The 20,012-nt window shown below is 26.7% G+C and overlaps 2 protein-coding genes across 2 annotated transcripts; both read right to left on the bottom strand.

Moving 5' to 3' along the window:
* Positions 1–1,535: 1,535 nt before the first annotated feature.
* On the bottom strand, positions 1,536–5,301 carry OCT59_028518 (uncharacterized protein; the record flags this gene model as incomplete). The annotated part of the gene is made up of 12 exons (XM_025316659.2): positions 1,536–2,050; positions 2,135–2,194; positions 2,252–2,326; positions 2,396–2,473; positions 2,556–3,585; positions 3,755–3,761; positions 3,871–3,900; positions 4,245–4,266; positions 4,393–4,424; positions 4,865–4,905; positions 5,086–5,092; positions 5,290–5,301. The coding sequence occupies 12 exons, from the start codon at positions 5,299–5,301 to the stop codon at positions 1,762–1,764; spliced, it is 1,683 nt and encodes a 560-aa protein (XP_025179980.2). The 3' UTR covers positions 1,536–1,761.
* Positions 5,302–9,203: 3,902 nt separating this feature from the next.
* OCT59_028517 (uncharacterized protein) lies at positions 9,204–14,242 on the bottom strand (the record flags this gene model as incomplete). Its single annotated transcript, XM_066147340.1, has 5 exons — positions 9,204–9,698; positions 9,770–9,829; positions 9,906–10,338; positions 10,420–10,595; positions 10,672–14,242. The coding sequence occupies 5 exons, from the start codon at positions 14,240–14,242 to the stop codon at positions 9,688–9,690; spliced, it is 4,251 nt and encodes a 1,416-aa protein (XP_065994055.1). The 3' UTR covers positions 9,204–9,687.
* Positions 14,243–20,012: the final 5,770 nt, after the last annotated feature.

Raw genomic sequence — 20,012 nt, 5'->3', positions numbered from 1 at the left:
AAAAAAAAGTCATGCCGATTACAAAAATTATGCATAACGATTTTTATTTGACTAGATTATACCTTAGGCGTCAAAACTTTATATTAGTTATATAACCAATTAAATTTAGATTTAATAATACAAATAATATAGATTTTTTATATCCTTAATAATCCTTATTAAAAAAGTTACAGATAATTTTGTAATATACTTAATATATTCGGCATAATTAATATTTGTAATATTTTTAAACATTATACAAACGAAAAGTCGTTTTGTAAAAAAAAGAGTGAAAGAATGAATTTCTTTTCCGCAATAAACTTGTATAGAGTATGGTTTATTATTCAATGAATTGAGGATATTATTTACGTGCTACAAACATTTGTACTCAGCCAAGAATTTTTTTCCAAGTTCAGCGATATAAAACAAACATCGCCATGTAATATTCGTTTGTGTGAACGAGAATAAAATATATTTAGTAATTTTAAAACTAAATACTGAAATTCATCAGAAAACATTGTGATGACGAATAAATAATTTATATATCGAAGAATTAATGTTATAAACACGTGATATATAAATCAGCTTTTCTCAAGCACGTGATTCTGCAAACCATCAACTTTAAGTTTCTATACACCAAATACACCAAATCCTTTAAAATAATAAAATTGGTAATCAAGTATGAATAATGTAATTAATGGCTGACCACTCTAACTAGTTATAAGGCTGTCAGATTTTAAAAGTTTCTTTTTTTAATACAAATAATTACCGGGACTATACATAGATTTCAATTGATGATTTTGCTAAATCAAGATTCTTCTTGATGTGATTGTCGCATTATCGGATGTTGAGGATAATTCTTTTAATTTCCTTGATTCTTGTTTTATTTGAATATACTAATTTTAAAAGGAGGGAAAATGAGTAAAATTTTTTTTTTTTTTAAAAAAAAAATTATTCCATTAAATAATACCTGTATGCCATCAATTTTACCGAAAATCTTTTAAAGATTTAAGATTTTCGAAAAGAAATTGAATTGTGGTGGTACTTATCGAAATAAATATGGTATAACGATTATTTGATGATCATATTAGATGATAAAGTAAAATGAAACACTTGCGGTTGCGTTAATTAAGCGAAATGTAAAGTACAAAAAACTCCTTGCACTGAATATATACTGTAGATGATTTGAAATGTTACTATGTGATCGTGTGGTTGATGTTTCATTGTTTCAAGTATTACGTTTAAAATCTTTCGTAATATTACGTGATTGTAGGTATTTTCGGAAAAGATTCAAGATTTTTCATCCTTTCTAAATTTAATAAATAAGAAAATCTATATACAATTTTTAACTCCTATTCAATAATCATCGTACTCGTGAATAAAAAAAAAAACTGTTAAACTTTTATTTTATTTTAAATATTTAGTGATTTTAATATTATATCACTTCCTAAGTTTCTCTTTTATTTATTATAAAAATATCCAATTTGTATAATAAAAAATATTTACTAAGCATTCACTAAAAGATAATCCAAGGGATTTTCGGTATTACAATATTTCCTATTCAAAAATAATCTTTAATAAAGTCATTTATTAATTGATTTTTTTCTGTTTGAGAAATTTTACTAAGCTAAGTAATTTTACATTTATAACTATAACTATAAATTTTTCTTAAACATGAAAAAAAAAATAAGTTCTAAATTTTTCATTTATATATAAAGTTCGATTTTTTTTGTACATACAGTATATGTAGTATATATCTGATATAGATATTTTTGAAAAAAATTAGAGATCTATGATCGCAAAGACACCAGTATCAATATTTTCTCTTTTTCGTCGAGTTTGTTCGCTACGTGCCTTATCTTTCAGCTGACCTGCAGATCGATTCTCGAGGACTTGTCCTTTTTCTCCATAATTCTTCTTTATAGCTGCCCATTGCTTTCCATATTGACGCATACCTTCTTCAAGTGCATCCAATTCTTCATCAGTCCACTTAGTTCGTTTCGATCTTGTAGTTTCTTCGTAATCAGAATTGTCAGAATTATCTACTACTACTCTTCTCTTGCTCTTTTTCCTAAAAAAAAAAAGGTATTGAATTAGCTGATTATGATATGAATAGAAAATCAATAATATAATGAAATAATAAATCATAACCAACCTGGAATTATTTTCAACTTCTGGACTTCGCTCTACAGACGATTCTTCTGATGACGTTCGCCTGGAATAATCATACGTTAGATATTAATCTTCGAGCAAAGATAAACATTTAACTTACCTATCATCTACTGCTTCAGGCTGATCCACAATCATACTCGTCAAAGAACTTGATGAACGCTCTATTGTTTTTCGCCTAAAAAAAAAAAAAGATAATTTAAATTTAGGACTATATATTAATTGATTAAATAAACAATTTTCGTACTTAGGAATTGTTGCCCTTCGGTTACTTCGGTTACTACTGTTTGACTTATTATTACGTTCACTCCTTGTTGTTCTTCGACTTAATATTGATAATTAATCAAAAAATGTAAATGTAGAAAAAAAAAATCAAAAGGGGACTTTAAAATTAAAATTTAACTCACCTTGGAGTGAAAGTATGTGATTCACCATCGTTATTAAGTAATAAATCGCTTTGAGTACGCTCTACTGATTGATTACCATTAATGTTAACGGTAGACATCTTTTGTACCATTTCTTCTCTTCTTGTAAAAGAATCGCCTAGGTTATCAGAAAAAAAATCATCTCTTTCAATATCAGCTAATCTACGTTTCTTTGCATTACTATCAATTTCTTTTCGTGATGCGTCTTCAACAATAGCGATATTTTCTGAACTAGATGATGGTATATGTGAAGCCTCGTCCGAAGTATACTTATACAATAAAGGTATCTCAAATTTATTTACTTCATTAATTATTTTGGATAAATCTTTGAACATCTCCTCGACAAATTTTCCCCATTTAAACTCTTTTGTCAACTTGTCCACATCTTCGGAACAACTGTTGACAATATTACGAACTTTCATATATGTTTCCTTATACATTGGTGGACCACCTTCAATAACGACTGGAAACATAATATTGCACAAATTTTTTTGAGGATTCTTGTTAAGTATAGAAATATATATTTGTACTCTCAAGTTAAGATCTTGATCCCAGATTTTTTCAGATTGCATCAAATTTGGTGGTACGACGTATTTAAAGAAAGATTTAATATCTACTTTTTGGAGATCCGGCACAGCGGGATCAAAATTTGCAAATAACAAATTGAAAAAATGAGTTATGTTTGAACGTCTTACTAAATTAGATAGTTTATTTTTGTTTGATATTTTAAGCTTGTTAATGTCTATAAAATCGCCAGATTTTAATAAAGATTTTTTGACCTCATAAAAGCACATATATTTTTTTGACGCAACCCATTTCAAATGTTTAATTATGGAAGGTGCTTGATTTCGAATTTCCTTCTCAAAATATTGAAGTTGGGCTGCTAAAGAATCATAAGCTAACGTATCTAAGATATGTAAATATCTTATTAGTTCATCTTCTTTAGCGGTAATAGCGGTATCAATTGCGGACTCTGAAGTTTTTGACGTCATCACGAAAATAATAAAAAAGTCTGGTTTGAAATTGGAAAGCAAAAAGTAATAATAGTAATAAAAAAGAAAGTTACAAGGTGGAAACAAGATTTGTAAAAAAGAGAAGAAAAAACTTGTAAGGGGTAACGATAAAAAAAAAAGACAAAAAGATTTTTTTTTTAGGGGAAAAAAACTTGGAATACTACGCACTTGTGGTCTAAGGGTCTAAGCCACGAGAATTATTATGGTTTTCAAACACGTGTTTCCGCGTGATATGGCGTAGCATTTGACTCGAAAGATAGTCCTAAAAATTTTTTGATTTGCACTTGCATCTTCAAATGGTTGAAATAAAAAAGCTATTTTTTAAAATTAATAATTAAAAAAGTTTCTCATTAATCATAACATTTTATTTAATATCAAGTACTTTTAAATTTTTTATTCATTTATTTTTTTTTTTTAATAAAAGGCATCAATAGCCCCAGATTGGAGAAAAAGACGCGTCTTTTAGAGTTCATTCTCATAAATAAACAATAAAATTTTTGTAATACTCATGTACTATTATGAAAGTAAATAAATCAAACCCGCCATCACCATTAAACTTTATAATTCAGCCTAATTTCTTTTAGTATAATATATTCAAATTATTATGATCATATAATCTAATTGACCGTATTCATAGAATATTATTACGAGGAAATACCTTACACATAATCGATAAAAGACTATAAGGGTCGATTGGAAGAAGAAAAAAAAGGTTAATATAAGAAAAAATTAATATACTGTATATATATATATTTTTTTTTTAAACAAAAGAAAAATCAATACAATAATTTTTCTATATAGATTACCTTCTTTTAACTAATTCATGTTCATATAGCCTCTAATTGACTTTTAACAATTGAAGTTACAAGAACATAAAAACAATGATCAATAATTGTTAAATTATATAAATTTTATTTTCGGTTCATTAATCAACGTCGACGATATCGCTTCGTTGAACCGACATAAGATAAGAGAAAAAAAACTAAATTGTTCAATACTTAACTGATAGTAAGATTTAACAATATTGTCAATTAAAAATTATTAACAACAATATTCCTCCTAACTTATCGACATATATCAAATAATATGTCGTAACATAAATTAAATTAAATTAAATTTAGCGATTATCCCACTACATAAATGTCATAAATGCTGGCATCATCGCTTACATCTATTTGGAAAGTTCACTTTCCAAATAAAATGAATCATCTATAAGATCTCCGTTTATAGATTCAGTTAATGATATAATTTTTTAAATTACATTAAACATCAAACGACCCTAGAAATGTCACTTATAGTTATATATTCTTCATCAAACCCTGAGAAAAAAGAAAATATAATTATTAATAAATTGTCAACTCTCTTTAATAATTTCAAAGCGAATCTGTTACCAGAAAATAAAATAAAAATTTTTATGGAGCGTACAGTATCGTTATGTAAAGGATTATTAAATTTTTAGATTATATTAAAAATGACAAAATCAATAAAAAAAAATTCACCTATTTCCTATTTCTTATTTCCTAGAATTTTCATGAACTCAAAATAAATTATTATTTATTAAAGAAAAGAATCTTTTTAAATGATAAAAAATTTCGATGAGATTGTCGTAAAGAAAAGAGAGAGGAAAGGAAGAAAATTTTTTCTCATGCATATGTAATGATGTAATTTATCCTGATCGACCTAGCCTGTGAAAGGAGACTAACCAATTTAAACATTGAGTTACTATAGTTGGTTACCTCATTGTAAAAAAAAGGCTAAAATATATGCAATCATCATTGAATTCATCGAGATATTAAATAGTTTATTAAAAATTATTTATATTATTGTTAATTGGGTTCTCATTTCTACTTTGGGTATTTCAATTTTCAATTTTTTAGTTCGAGATGATCATTTCGATATTAAGAAATTTAATACTGCATATTTATATGTTGGACGACAGTACAATATATAACCAAAATCAGGATAATCGGTTATTAATGATCGACTTGACAAATCTTATGATAATTTATTGTTCAGTCTATTAATATTGATTGGTTCTTGCTTCATCGCTTACTAATTGACACCACAACATAATGTCGTCTTTAAAATTTATGTACACAAATCCAAAGATTCTTCCATAAATTTCAAACCAACTCTGGTTATTATATAATGACATTTTTTTGCAATTCCCAATTTTTAAAAGTTATAATCAAACCTTTAACCGTCTTCATTATATCCTCAAAATATTTACACCGTAAAACATTAATACAGTATCTTTAATTTTGTAGTTGATAATGTTACGTGATAATTTTTTTTTAATAGTTACAATTCAGAAGTATATTTAATTAATCAATATGTATTAAATACGTAATAAGTTACCCTGCTGCGCCGTAATACCCTTTTATTTTATAAAGTATCATCGTGCAGTACTGCAGTAAGAGATATTTCTCAAGTGTTGATTCAATATATTGTGTTAAATTCTTTTTTTCTAGAAGAAACCACAGTGAAATTCAATATACCGGAACCTCGATGTAACGGATCATAAGTAAAATCTTAATATATCGGAATTGGGGATTATCATAACGTATAGTTAATTTATATATCGGAATTCTTGATATAACGGATTTTTGACAAATTTTACTAATGGAACGGATGGTTCCATTATACCGAATTTCACTGTGTAGAAATTTTATAAAATATTTTACTCTTTAGTCTTTACCGTTCAGTAAAAAGATTGCGTTTGCGCAACGAAAAAAAAAATAATCTTAAACCATGTAATTTATACACTGTATATTAGTATATATATATTTTATTTTTTTTCTTCATATATAATTGAGTTATTTGAATTTTTTTAAAAAATCTTTCTTCAAAGAAAAAAAAAGATGTTCAAAAAGGATGAGTAATTGTTAAAATCGGGGACTAAAAGACTTGTAAAAAAAGGAGTAAATTTACTAAAAAATTATAATTAATGATTTCGCTTTTTCACAAATTAATTTACATCATTTCACATTTCGTAATCCCGGAAACAATTCTTTTTCTAAAAACAGAGGTAATATCAAACTGGAAATAGTTCCCTAATCGTATTCCAGATTACCTTTTGCTGCATCATCATAATGTACAATCTCTAATTCAACAACAGATTCACTATCGTTTATCAACAAAATAATATTCAACAACAATCCTTCGATACTAACCAACCTATTTCCCAAGTGCACTCAAATAATAACATCTATAATACAGCTTCGCGGAATTTTTTTTTATGATATGGAAAATTCTGAATTCTGGAATTTTCTCTAAGGACTAAGAGGCTAATTATTAAATCTTTTTTTCGGTAAAATAAAATAAGTAAATTTGTAATTTTTTTTTTTATTAATTTGACAATAAAAGTTATAAAAGTTCCGATTATGAATGACAACTCATTTTTATTTTTTTTACATGATTTTCTTAGTTAAATTAAATGACCTTTACTGAGTTTTTCTCTATAAAGAATGGTTTCTAATAATTTCTTTTTATTGTTTTTATGTTTCATTATTTTTGTTATTTTATTAGTGATATTAGATTAGTATTTTTCTTTATTCTCGATATATTTTATTCTATATTTATATAGTATCGAATCTTGTTAAAAATTGGAAACTAAAATAATTAATTAGTGGGTCTCTTGGTCTACCAGGCGCAGACTGTAGGGCGATTTTGCTAAGAATGCTCGTTTCATACTTAGCGTACACGTGGGGTTCTATTACAAGAATGACGAGTGGTTTATAAGTAAGTTAATAATGTTAGAGTAGAATATAGGTAGTTTATCATTTTTAATAAACTTATAAATGTACTGCGGTTAAAAAAAAATAATAACTAATTAATTATATTGAACTTATTTTATTAATATTTTGAAAAGCCAAAAATCAACATTTCTAAACACTTTCCTTTATTAAGTAAAAATTGTGAAAAAATAATGTACAACGGTCGTTAAAAAATAACATAATCGATCACATCATGAATAAATGATTCTATTTTAATAAATAGCGGGCATGGAGTAAGCGCAACCGACTGTTTAATTAATTAAACTTTTAATTAAAATATATTTTAAAGTATGTTAAAAAATATCTTTATCATACTAAATCATACTCATTCCTTATTTATATATACTTTTTTTATTTTTTATTTTTTTTTCCAATATGGATTTTCTCCGAATGTTACGTATCATTCATCGTTAGTTATTATATCTAATCACGATTGTTTGATGATTTTAAGATGATTTTTATGATTTCATCGATTAATAATTATAAGGGACGTTTCATCGCACATTTAATATATATTTATTAAGTACATAAAGTTAAAAAATTTATCAAATCTCTCGAGTGTGTTCCAGTGGTAATAAGACGAAACGTATAGAACGAAGTAATAATGACATAATCGATTTAGAAACGAATTGAAATTTGGAATTCACGTTTAGCAACATCAAAGAAAAAACCGTTTATGTGTCTTAAATCTCGAATTAATACATCACAATTTACAAACGATTGAAGAAAGTTATTTAATGGTACAAACTTCTATGAAGATGAAAAGTCTCTAATTTTAATTTTTGCTTGATAGATGTTTAGGGTCTTCGTTATTTCTGCAAATTTTTTGACGTTGACAAACATTCTAGATTTTTTTATAGTATTTTCATTACGAGAAAGGAACTTCTGAAAGTTTAAATTGCATGGATCCTTTTTCTAATCTGAAGATACTTTTTGCTATTGTGTAGAAATCATGTGCAGAGTTTCTGCAGTTTGTTAATCCTTTAATACATTTTTTGATGAGCAGTATTGGTAACATGTAACAATTGTAACATGGTTATCTTGTAAAAAACATGGAGTTAAGTAAAAGAATGTGTAATTAAATATTACATTATATACTTTCTGGTTGATAACAGTAAAACAATATTTTATCATCAAAGGTTTGATGCATGCAAAATATCAATTCCAACTGAAGAACAAATGGACCTTTACATTGATTGGTTATAAATAGCAATATCAGGTAATTACATTAAATATTATGATTATGTAATAAAGAAAAATAAGTAATAGGCCTTTTAGAAATGTTATTCATGCAAATCATAAAGATTCTGATACTGTTATGGTTTTAAAATATCCATTTAATTTAATTATTAATGAAATTATTAACGGGATAAAATATATTTAGAAATACAATGTGATATTGATTCCATGCAAGCATCTGATTTTATGGATTTCAAAAATGGAAAACAAATATTTATTATTTACGGAGTAGGATCATTACAATCCTACTTTAAAAAAAAAATTTAATAAACTTGAATGGAACAATAAATATAAATTAGTGCCCAACTTACAAGTGCTGTAAAATGTTTGTGTAATGAGAGAATTATTTATTGTGATTTGATAACATAATAATTATTGTACATTTTGTTTTTTTAAGCAATAAATTAATACTGTATATACTGTATATTCATTTCAACATGCACAAATGTCCTTATGCATCAAAATAGAATATAGTTAGCAGACTTTGATTAATGCATCAGAAAAATATTTAAAAATAAAAGTTAACAATATAAATTAAATACGATCAGCTATAAAAAATTTTACATTTAATTTAATTTCATACATTGGTAATGATTTTATATACTTAATATTATTATTTGATGACTTAAATTTAATAATTGGAAGAGTTATAGAAAAAAAGATTTATTTTAATTACATACTTAGAAACTTTGTAAAATATTTACTGCTCTAGTCTCAGTGTTTAAATAATTCTAAGTAAAATAGTAAAAGTGAATATAAATATTTGATATTCGAATAAGCTATAAAAAAAAAGAATTATTTAAATTACAAACTAAGAAATTTGTAAATACTTTAATACTCTAGCCATTTAAATAAATCTAAAAAGAATAAAATAAAAAAACAAATTTATCATGTCAAAACTATGAATCTTTTAATAATTAGTTAATTTCATTTTTTTTAATATCTAAATAATTAAATAAATAAAATTGATTTCACATAATTAATTTGCAAAATTAATTTTTCATTATATACGTATGTTACTATAAATACCTAATTATTTATATCTTTAATTATACAATCATTCAAATCTTTAGATTATATATTGTTTCAGTCATCAACTAAATATAATAAAATATAAATATTAGTTCAATATAAATATCTTAGCTTAATAAGTAAAGAATTAACTTACTACAGAAATCTGGATTGAGTTGATCACTGGTCTGCGATTCCAAAGTTAAATTATCTAAATCTATAATAAATATACCATTTTATTCTCAATATTATCAATATAGATAAAAGATAAAGGAATAAAATAAATATGATACCTTTAACTAAATTGCTTGTGACAATATTTCCTAAACCCATTGTTTTAAATTCATCCAATATTTTATTAATAGTTGGTCTTTCTTCAGGTTCTTTATTCCAACAATTTTTATAGAGTATTTCATATTCTTCAGGAGTCCCAGGAATTGTATCCTCACGAGCACCATTATAAATAGAAATACCGAGGCCATTTCCATAACAATCTTTAAATGGAGTACATCCACTAGAAATTTCCCACATTAATACACCGAAGCTATAAATGTCTGAAGATTTAGTATATGGAAATTTTGGATTTATAAGACGTTTTGGTTCCATATAAGCAACAACACCAAAATTGCCAATATAGGCTGTTGAAGTTTGATTATTTTGATTTTTTGAAATACCGAAGTCCGTAATTTTAGCGTTATTTTCATGAATAACTATATTCTTAGAATGCTAAAATAAAGTAAATTATATAAATACACTATTATTTACTTGGTACTATAATGATATTAAATAATAAATACTAATACTTACAAGATCTCTGTGCAGAATATTTTCATTATGCAAGCAATTCAATCCATCTGCAATTTGAAATGCTAATTTTTTCTTATCATTCCAAGTCAAGTTCTTGAAATTTACTTTAAGATAACTTTGAAGATCTCCATCATTAGCATATTGCATTATAAGAAGATATTCATTTGTTTTTCGATCTAAAAAAAAATTGTATGAAATTAAAAAAAAAGTAAAATAAATGTAAAAAATGCAATATAAAATATTTCAAATTACCTAAACTAATACCAAAGCAACGTATAATTCTATCGCTATAATTAAGGTGCAGGTGCATTTTTAATTCATGAATAAATGCATCCAACAAATCATTCTTAATATAATTTGTATTTTTCAATTTTTTGCAAATAACATAATTATTAATTTTGGTCCAAGTTGCTTTTTCTATTTGCCCAAATCCTCCTTCATGAAGTGGTTCTGCATTTTTTAGCTCTTCATAAGATATAAATTTAACTTTTTCATATTTTAATGCATTTTCAATCCACTCAGTTGCATTTAAAGTACTTTCTTCTGCTTTTTTAAACCAATAGATAGATTTTTCCAAATCTTTTACTACTCCTTTGCCAATTTTATAAAGAAATCCAAGTTTATATTGTGCATTATTAAATCTTTGTTGAGCTGCTTCTTGATACCAATAAGAGGCTTTAACTTCATCTTTTTCAATACTGATTCCTTCTTCATAACAAACACCTAAATTAAATTGTGCTTCTTTATCTCCATTTTCTGCTGCTTTTTGATACCAATGGAAGGCTTTTTCTAAATTCTTTTCTATTCCTTCTCCATTGTCATAACATATGGCTAAACTATTCATTGCATCTTCATTACCATTTTCTGCTGCTTTTTGATACCAATAGAAGGCTTTTTCTAAATTCTTTTCTATTCCTTCTCCATTATAATAACATATGGCTAAATTATTCATTGCAATCTCATTATCATTTTCTGCTGCTTTTTGATACCAATAGAAGGCTTTTTCTAAATTCTTTTCTATTCCTTCTCCATTATAATAACATATGGCTAAATTATTCATTGCAATCTCATTATCATTTTCTGCTGCTTTTTGATACCAATAGAAGGCTTTTTCTAAATTCTTTTCTATTCCTTCTCCATTGTCATAACATATGGCTAAACTATTCATTGCATCTTCATTACCATTTTCTGCCGCTTTTTGATACCAATAGAAGGCTTTTTCTAAATTCTTTTCTATTCCTTCTCCATTATAATATCTATTGGCCAAATTATTCATTGCAACTTCATTACCATTTTCTGCTGCTTTTTGATACCAATAGAAGGCTTTTTTTAAATTCTTTTCTGTTCCCTCTCCATTGTAATACCCATTGGCTAACATATTCATTGCAATCTCATTATCATTTTCTGCTGCTTTTTGATACCAATGGAAGGCTTTTTCTAAATTCTTTTCTGTTCCCTCTCCATTGTAATACCCATTGGCTAACATATTCATTGCATCATTATCATTTTCTGCTGCTTTTTGATACCAATAAAAGGCTTTTTTTAAATTCTTTTCTGTTCCCTCTCCATTGTAATAACTATTGGCTAAATTATTCATTGCAATCTCATTATCATTTTCTGCTGCTTTTTGATACCAATAGAAGGCTTTTTCTAAATTCTTTTCTGTTCCTTCTCCAAAATAATATCTATTGGCCAAATTACTCATTGCAACTTCATTACCATTTTCTGCTGCTTTTTGATACCAATAGAAGGCTTTTTTTAAATTCTTTTCTGTTCCCTCTTCATTGTAATACCCATTGGCTAACATATTCATTGCAATCTCATTATCATTTTCTGCTGCTTTTTGATACCAATAGAAGGCTTTTTCTAAATTCTTTTCTATTTCTTCTCCATTGTCATAACATATGGCTAAACTATTCATTGCAACTTCATTACCATTTTCTGCTGCTTTTTGATACCAATAGAAGGCTTTTTCTAAATTCTTTTCTATTCCTTCTCCATTGTCATAACATATGGCTAAATTATTCATTGCAATCTCATTATCATTTTCTGCTGCTTTTTGATACCAATAGAAGGCTTTTTCTAAATTCTTTTCTATTCCTTCTCCAAAATAATATCTATTGGCCAAATTATTCATTGCAACTTCATTACCATTTTCTGCTGCTTTTTGATACCAATAGAAGGCTTTTTTTAAATTCTTTTCTGTTCCCTCTCCATTGTAATACCCATTGGCTAACATATTCATTGCAATCTCATTATCATTTTCTGCTGCTTTTTGATACCAATAGAAGGCTTTTTTTAAATTCTTTTCTGTTCCCTCTCCATTGTAATACCCATTGGCTAACATATTCATTGCATCATTATCATTTTCTGCTGCTTTTTGATACCAATAGAAGGCTTTTTCTAAATTCTTTTCTGTTCCCTCTCCATTGTAATAACTATTGGCTAAATTATTCATTGCAATCTCATTATCATTTTCTGCTGCTTTTTGATACCAATAGAAGGCTTTTTCTAAATTCTTTTCTGTTCCTTCTCCAAAATAATATCTATTGGCCAAATTACTCATTGCAACTTCATTACCATTTTCTGCTGCTTTTTGATACCAATAGAAGGCTTTTTTTAAATTCTTTTCTGTTCCCTCTCCATTGTAATACCCATTGGCTAACATATTCATTGCAATCTCATTATCATTTTCTGCTGCTTTTTGATACCAATAGAAGGTTTTTTCTAAATTCTTTTCTGTTCCTTTTCCATTATAATAACTATTGGCTAAATTATTCATTGCATCTTCATTACCATTTTCTGCTGCTTTTTGATACCAATAGAAGGCTTTTTCTAAATTCTTTTCTGTTCCCTCTCCATTGTAATAACTATTGGCTAAATTATTCATTGCAATCTCATTATCATTTTCTGCTGCTTTTTGATACCAATAGAAGGCTTTTTCTAAATTCTTTTCTGTTCCTTCTCCAAAATAATATCTATTGGCCAAATTACTCATTGCAACTTCATTACCATTTTCTGCTGCTTTTTGATACCAATAGAAGGCTTTTTTTAAATTCTTTTCTGTTCCCTCTCCATTGTAATACCCATTGGCTAACATATTCATTGCAATCTCATTATCATTTTCTGCTGCTTTTTGATACCAATAGAAGGTTTTTTCTAAATTCTTTTCTGTTCCTTTTCCATTATAATAACTATTGGCTAAATTATTCATTGCATCTTCATTACCATTTTCTGCTGCTTTTTGATACCAATAGAAGGCTTTTTCTAAATTCTTTTCTATTCCTTCTCCAAAATAATATCTATTGGCCAAATTACTCATTGCAACTTCATTACCATTTTCTGCTGCTTTTTGATACCAATAGAAGGCTTTTTTTAAATTCTTTTCTATTCCTTCTCCATTGTCATAACATATGGCTAACATATTCATTGCATCATTATCATTTTCTGCTGCTTTTTGATACCAATAGAAGGCTTTTTCTAAATTCTTTTCTGTTCCTTTTCCATTGTAATACCCATTGGCTAACATATTCATTGCATCTTCATTACCATTTTCTGCTGCTTTTTGATACCAATAGAAGGCTTTTTTTAAATTCTTTTCTGTTCCCTCTCCATTGTAATACCCATTGGCTAACATATTCATTGCATCTTCATTACCATTTTCTGCTGCTTTTTGATACCAATAGAATGCTTTTTCTAAATTCTTTTCTGTTCCTTCTCCATAATCATAACATTCAGCCCACCAATACATAGCCGCTTTATTACCATTTTCTGCTTCTTTTTTATTTTGATGAAATAATTCAGTTTCATTTTGTTCAGACATTTTTAACTTTTTTTTTTTGCTTACAAAATATTACAAAGTAAACCTGGGGCTTCTCTATGAATAAAAAAACTATTTAAGTCACAAGTTATGTTTGTGGGCGTTATTACATTGCAGGAGGTCACAAGTTTGTGTAATAGATGTGTTGATTAAAAATGGATGTCGCACAAAAAAAAGTTGATCAGCGATCACATGATATTCGACAAATGTTCTAATTGTCCAATAAATAACTGCCGATCATTTAACGCTTAATAATTAGTTTTTAAAACTTGGCCAATAATGTTTTGAATTTGGTTAAAAAAAAAAATTATATAAAAAGGTTAAAATAAGAAAATTTATTCAGCACATTAAAAAAAATTAATATATTTTTTTAAAAATGTTAACTATACCAGATCGCGGTGAATAACAGATAATATTATTTTCATATAAAAATGCAACTGTACTAGCTATACTTGCCACCCATATTAAATGGGATGGGAGAATCCCCTATCCCATCCCATCCCATATCCCATCCCTTTTGCCAAAATCCCCTCCCATTTGCCAAAATCCCATCCCAATCCCAAATCCCAATCCCACCCATATCCCATATCCCTTATCCCATCCCTTATCCCAAATAATCTCATTGGTCAATTATCACGTGACGTTACACAAATTCCCAAAAAAGGAAATTTTGCTTCCCGCAAAAATTGAGATTTTGGTTTCACAAGTATTCCAAAAAAGGAAATTTTTACGCCGATCATATAATTCTGGCCAGCATTGCATCCATTACCAGAATATGAGCAAAATTAAGATCCCGAACAGATTTACGAAGTTTATATTTTAACTCCGGCCGGAATTACAAATTATAAAGGTTTAAATCCTTATCCTACAAACCCAATTTTTAAGAGATTTACTGATCAGATTTTAATGAAATTTATATCTTTGGATTCGTCTTAATGCAAGGAATTAAATGGTAGTGAAATCATATTTCTAAAATTAATATTGACTGATTTATTATAAAAAATGTATTTTTATACTATATATTATTTGAAAGTAACATGTTAGCAGTTAGTATTCAGTAATATATTGATTATTTTATTTGAATTAATAATTTTGATGATATCTGCTGATATTGTTTTTTTAGATTAACAGTTAATTAATTCCTGGTTTGTAAATATTATTTTATTAAATATTTATGCAATAATAATAATATCTATCAAATTATATATATTAGAAATAAATAATCAAACTTTTTTTGATGAATTAATAGATAGGTTTAAGTTAATTCAAAGTTAAATTGTAATAAAAAATATAAAATAATAAATTGAATAAATATATTTTAAAAACTTTTTATATTAAAAGTAACCAATTATTGCTTGCTTTATACATGTTATTTAATAATATATATTATAAAATACATTTTTTATAATAACTTAGTCAATATTAATGTTGGGAATATAATTTCACTTCCATTAAATTCCTTGCATCGAGACAAATCCAATGATATAAATTTCATTAAAATCTGATCGGTAAATCTCTTAAAAATTGGGGTATGTAGGATAAGGATTTAAACTAAATTCTGACCTGAATTAACATTAGACTTCGAAAACTAAAATATTACGGCCGGAATTATGTGATCGGCATAGAAATTTCCTTTTTTGGAATACTTGTGAAACCAAATCCGCCCATTTTTTGCGGGAGGCAAAATTTCCTTTTTTGGAGTTTGTGTAACGTCACGTGATAATTGGCCAATGGGAGAAATGTTACACAAGTATTTGGGATTTGGGATGGGATTTGGGATTTGGGATGAGATGGGATTTGGGATTGGGATTTGGGATGGGATGGGAGGGATGGGATTTGGGATGGGATGGGATATGGGCTGGGAGGGGAGGGGATGGGAGGGGATGGGAGGGGATTTTAAATGGGCGGCAAGTATAGTACTAGCTAGTTGAAATGAGTTCATTAATTTTCTTCCTTAAGTAAGTTTTTAATGTACTACTATCAGCATATTCTAAAACTAACGAATATGTTTTATCTAAATATAATACACAAAGAAAATAAGTAATTATATCATGTATAAGTATAATAATATTTATGTTAATACTTGTCAGTTTCACTTCTTGTAATTCCATAGATTCGTAAAATATTTTCACGAACAACTACTTTTTTTTGTAATCTTATCAGTAAAGAATTTTAGTAAATAAATATATAAATAAATAAAAACTATAAAAATTCAAGAAGATTAATAAAAATAAGAATTAATAAGGTTCAAATTATATTGTTATACATAATATACTTCATTAACAACTTCTTTTAGCGTTATTTTATCATTAGTATTGAAAGTCTTTACAGCGAAAAACCATCAGTATATGAACCACTTCCTAACGGTTCCAAATTTTTAAATTCTGAATAATTATAGTAGTTGATGTGTTCATCAGCAACTGATTTTTCTAACCAAACAATATAAATATTTGATTCTTTAGGGTCAGTTTCTTTCGATTCATTTGACACTCTTGGAAATAGTTTTTATCAGAGTATTTTTTAAAGTGAAGCTTTATTAAGCAAATAAAAATGCATGTGTAACTTGTACAACTATAAAAAACTCAAAGGAAATTAGTAAAATTTTATTAAAGTTTAGTAAGGCATAGTGTTGGTACGTAAAATGTAAATGACTATCTAAATTAACGCCAATCCAATATGACTATTCCTATACTGTAACTAAAATTAGCCTGATTCCAAAAAGGAGTTTAAAGAAAAATATCCAAATTGCATTCATTTAACTATAAACTATTATCCTATTATATAAAAACTGATCATCATCATCATCATTGGTACAGTACTCCCTAAATCACCGGACTCTCTCAAAATAGAAAAATCACCAAGTCACCAAATGTTAATCAATTTTCCAACTGCCTACCCCAAAAGAAAGTAAGAAAATATAAAAAAATAGAAAAGCGAGAAATAACTAGAAAAGAGAAAAGTCATAAGTTATAACCCAAGAAAATCCCGGTTAAGACTGCGAAGGTAAAAGCTTGAGGTGTCAAAAAGATGTCTGCTTGGTGTCTTTCCCTACACAAGCAAGAAAATGAAAAGTTCACTGGTTCAAATTTCAAAACTAATGTATACTAGTCGATCTTTTTTCAAATCTCAAAAGCATATACTTTTATATGTTTTCATAAGCTTAAAAAATAAAGGGAAAGAAGCTACTTCAAACGAAGGAGAAAAATATATGTTTTATAAAATTTATAAAGAGAGTATATTTAAAGTCTTCTTGTAACAAAAATACTTTACAAAGCTTCAAAGTTAAAATCATACTTTTCTTCACCAACTTCTGGCAGAGACGGACAGTAATATCAGTGGGAGGAGAGAGCAAAATATTCAATTTAAACTTTTATAGTATGATTTCAGCGCCAGAAGTAAATGAATGTAAAATTTATTTCGTATAGTTAAAACAAATATCCCGGTGTAACTAAGAAAATTCAAAAAGGCTGCGCCACATAATAATAAATTTAGTTATAAAGATTTTAAAAATATGCGTGTTATAAAAATTTGGGTTGAAGAAAAGCATTCCAAAAAAATGTGAATATTAATATGGTTTAAGATTAAATCCCTGTAAAAAAAGTTGATCCACTTTTTATATTCCGTCTTTTTTTCCGTAAAAGGCTCATATTTCCGGAATTAATAGCTTTATATTACGGAATTTATCAAATTATTTACATTTTCCGATTTTCCTTGAATGATTCATGAAGGCTCATCTTTACGAAGTTTTTACAGAAATAACGGATAAAATTTTTTATAGGGAATAATGATAAATAAATAATAAGCTGAAATTCATCTACTTCGTTAAAAGAAAGTTTCATTATGAAATCTGAAATCTTATAAACGAATCAGATATTTTTACATAATGAGAAAATAAAATATAATCTGTAAATTTATTATCATTTTAATTTTGAATATTAAAAAAATAATAATAATAAAAATGAAGAAAATTGATTATAAAGCTGCAGAAAATGACAATAATTCGTATTATATCAGCTTTTATGGAATTAGTATAGTATAATAGGCGATCTGTGGTTCTAGGTATTTTTGATATGTAGTGCCTCGACCCGTATCCGAATCAATCCGGATTGATCCGGATTTTTTTTTTTCGGATATCTGGATTTTCACGGTTTTCATCCGGATTATAAACCGGATGAAAAATATCCGGTTTGACCCGGAATCCGGATGAAATTTTTATTATTTTTTTTTTTATTGATAATAATTTTGCTGATCCATAAAGATCTATATCTAAATGATATTATGGCTAATTATTTTTGCGCCTAATACCAATTTTTTTTATTAAAATTTATTAAATTTATATTTGTTATATTAAACTTTTTAATACAGTAAGTTTAAGAAGATTTTTCAATTATAATTTATTTATTGAAGTTTGTATCAGATTTGTTTATTTAAATTTATACATTAACAAATAACAAATAATTTTAGATTTTACATTCAAACGTTCAAAAGAAAAAAAACTTTATATTATTTTTGTTACAACAAAATAATAATTATTGTTTTAAATGAAAAATTGTTCAATATTATAAATTTATATAATTATAACAACTTTTTTAAAAAATTAAAACTAGTGTTATATAATTTGATTCAAATGATTCTTTAATTTTTGAAAGAAGAAACAAATCCTTAAAAAATTACCTTACTAACCCAACACATCTATTTATAGTAATCTTTAGCTGTATATAAAAATATCTTGTTTAAAAGAAGTTGTTTTAAATAAAAGTATTTAATGAAATTGGAATTATGTAAATTTCGTGGTCTTGGATAATTTTGGCCAAATTTGTTAATTCTGGCCGAAATTAACATCACGTGACACCAGAAAAATAGTTTAGCCACCGGGCAAAAAATTTTTTATCGGCTGGCATGAAAATTTAATGTTACACAATTTGTAATTCTGGCAGGCGTTATGAATTCTGGCCAGAATTATTGCCGATCATTTGTAAATCCAATCCGGTTTCCGGTTTCTATCCGGATTATCTGATCCGGATTCAAAATCCGGGTCAATCCGGATATAATCTGGATTTTTTTTTGTGTAATCCGGATGACGGTTTTCATCTGGGTCGAAGCACTATTGATATGTACTCAAAGGAAAGAAATGCAGTGCAATTTTTTTTTTTTTTAAGAAAAAAATATATATATATAATAGGTGAATATTTGAATTTAACGAAATCAAATTTTAATGTAAAATGGGAAAGTATTAAAAAAATTCTCAATAATAAATTAATCGATGGCAAAAGACTGGGAAGTTTAAGCTTGGGGATGGCCAGAAATGATGTAATTTAAATTTTATGATTTTTAATCCCCCATGTCAATGATGTCATCATCATGCAAAATTAAAACAATTCTGGCCAGAATTATATTAACTACAAGTGGCTAAAAATAGAAATGTGTGACAACAAGAAATGACGTCATTTTTGGCCATCCCCATATCTTCAGTTATTCATATTTAAATATATTAATTATTCAGATGTCAACGAAATTTGAAAATGAGAAAATAGAAGAAATATTTATAAATAGTATATCGAACTTTGCGGTCTTAGGTATTCTGTAAAACATTTAAACGTAAAAATATTGACACACAAAACTAACCAAATTAAAACTAACCAAATTATAACATTTATAGTTGACAAGATTTTTTTATTTTTTGAAAATAGTTTATCTGCTTATCATGAACAAATCTTTTATTCATCAGTATCATATATACAGTACATATTATAAGATTCCTCTTTCTCTGTTG

Source organism: Rhizophagus irregularis, chromosome 8 (genome assembly GCF_026210795.1).
Source record: "Rhizophagus irregularis chromosome 8, complete sequence".
NCBI classification, from domain to species: domain Eukaryota; kingdom Fungi; phylum Glomeromycota; class Glomeromycetes; order Glomerales; family Glomeraceae; genus Rhizophagus; species Rhizophagus irregularis.
This window is presented reverse-complemented; position numbering and strand designations above follow the sequence as displayed.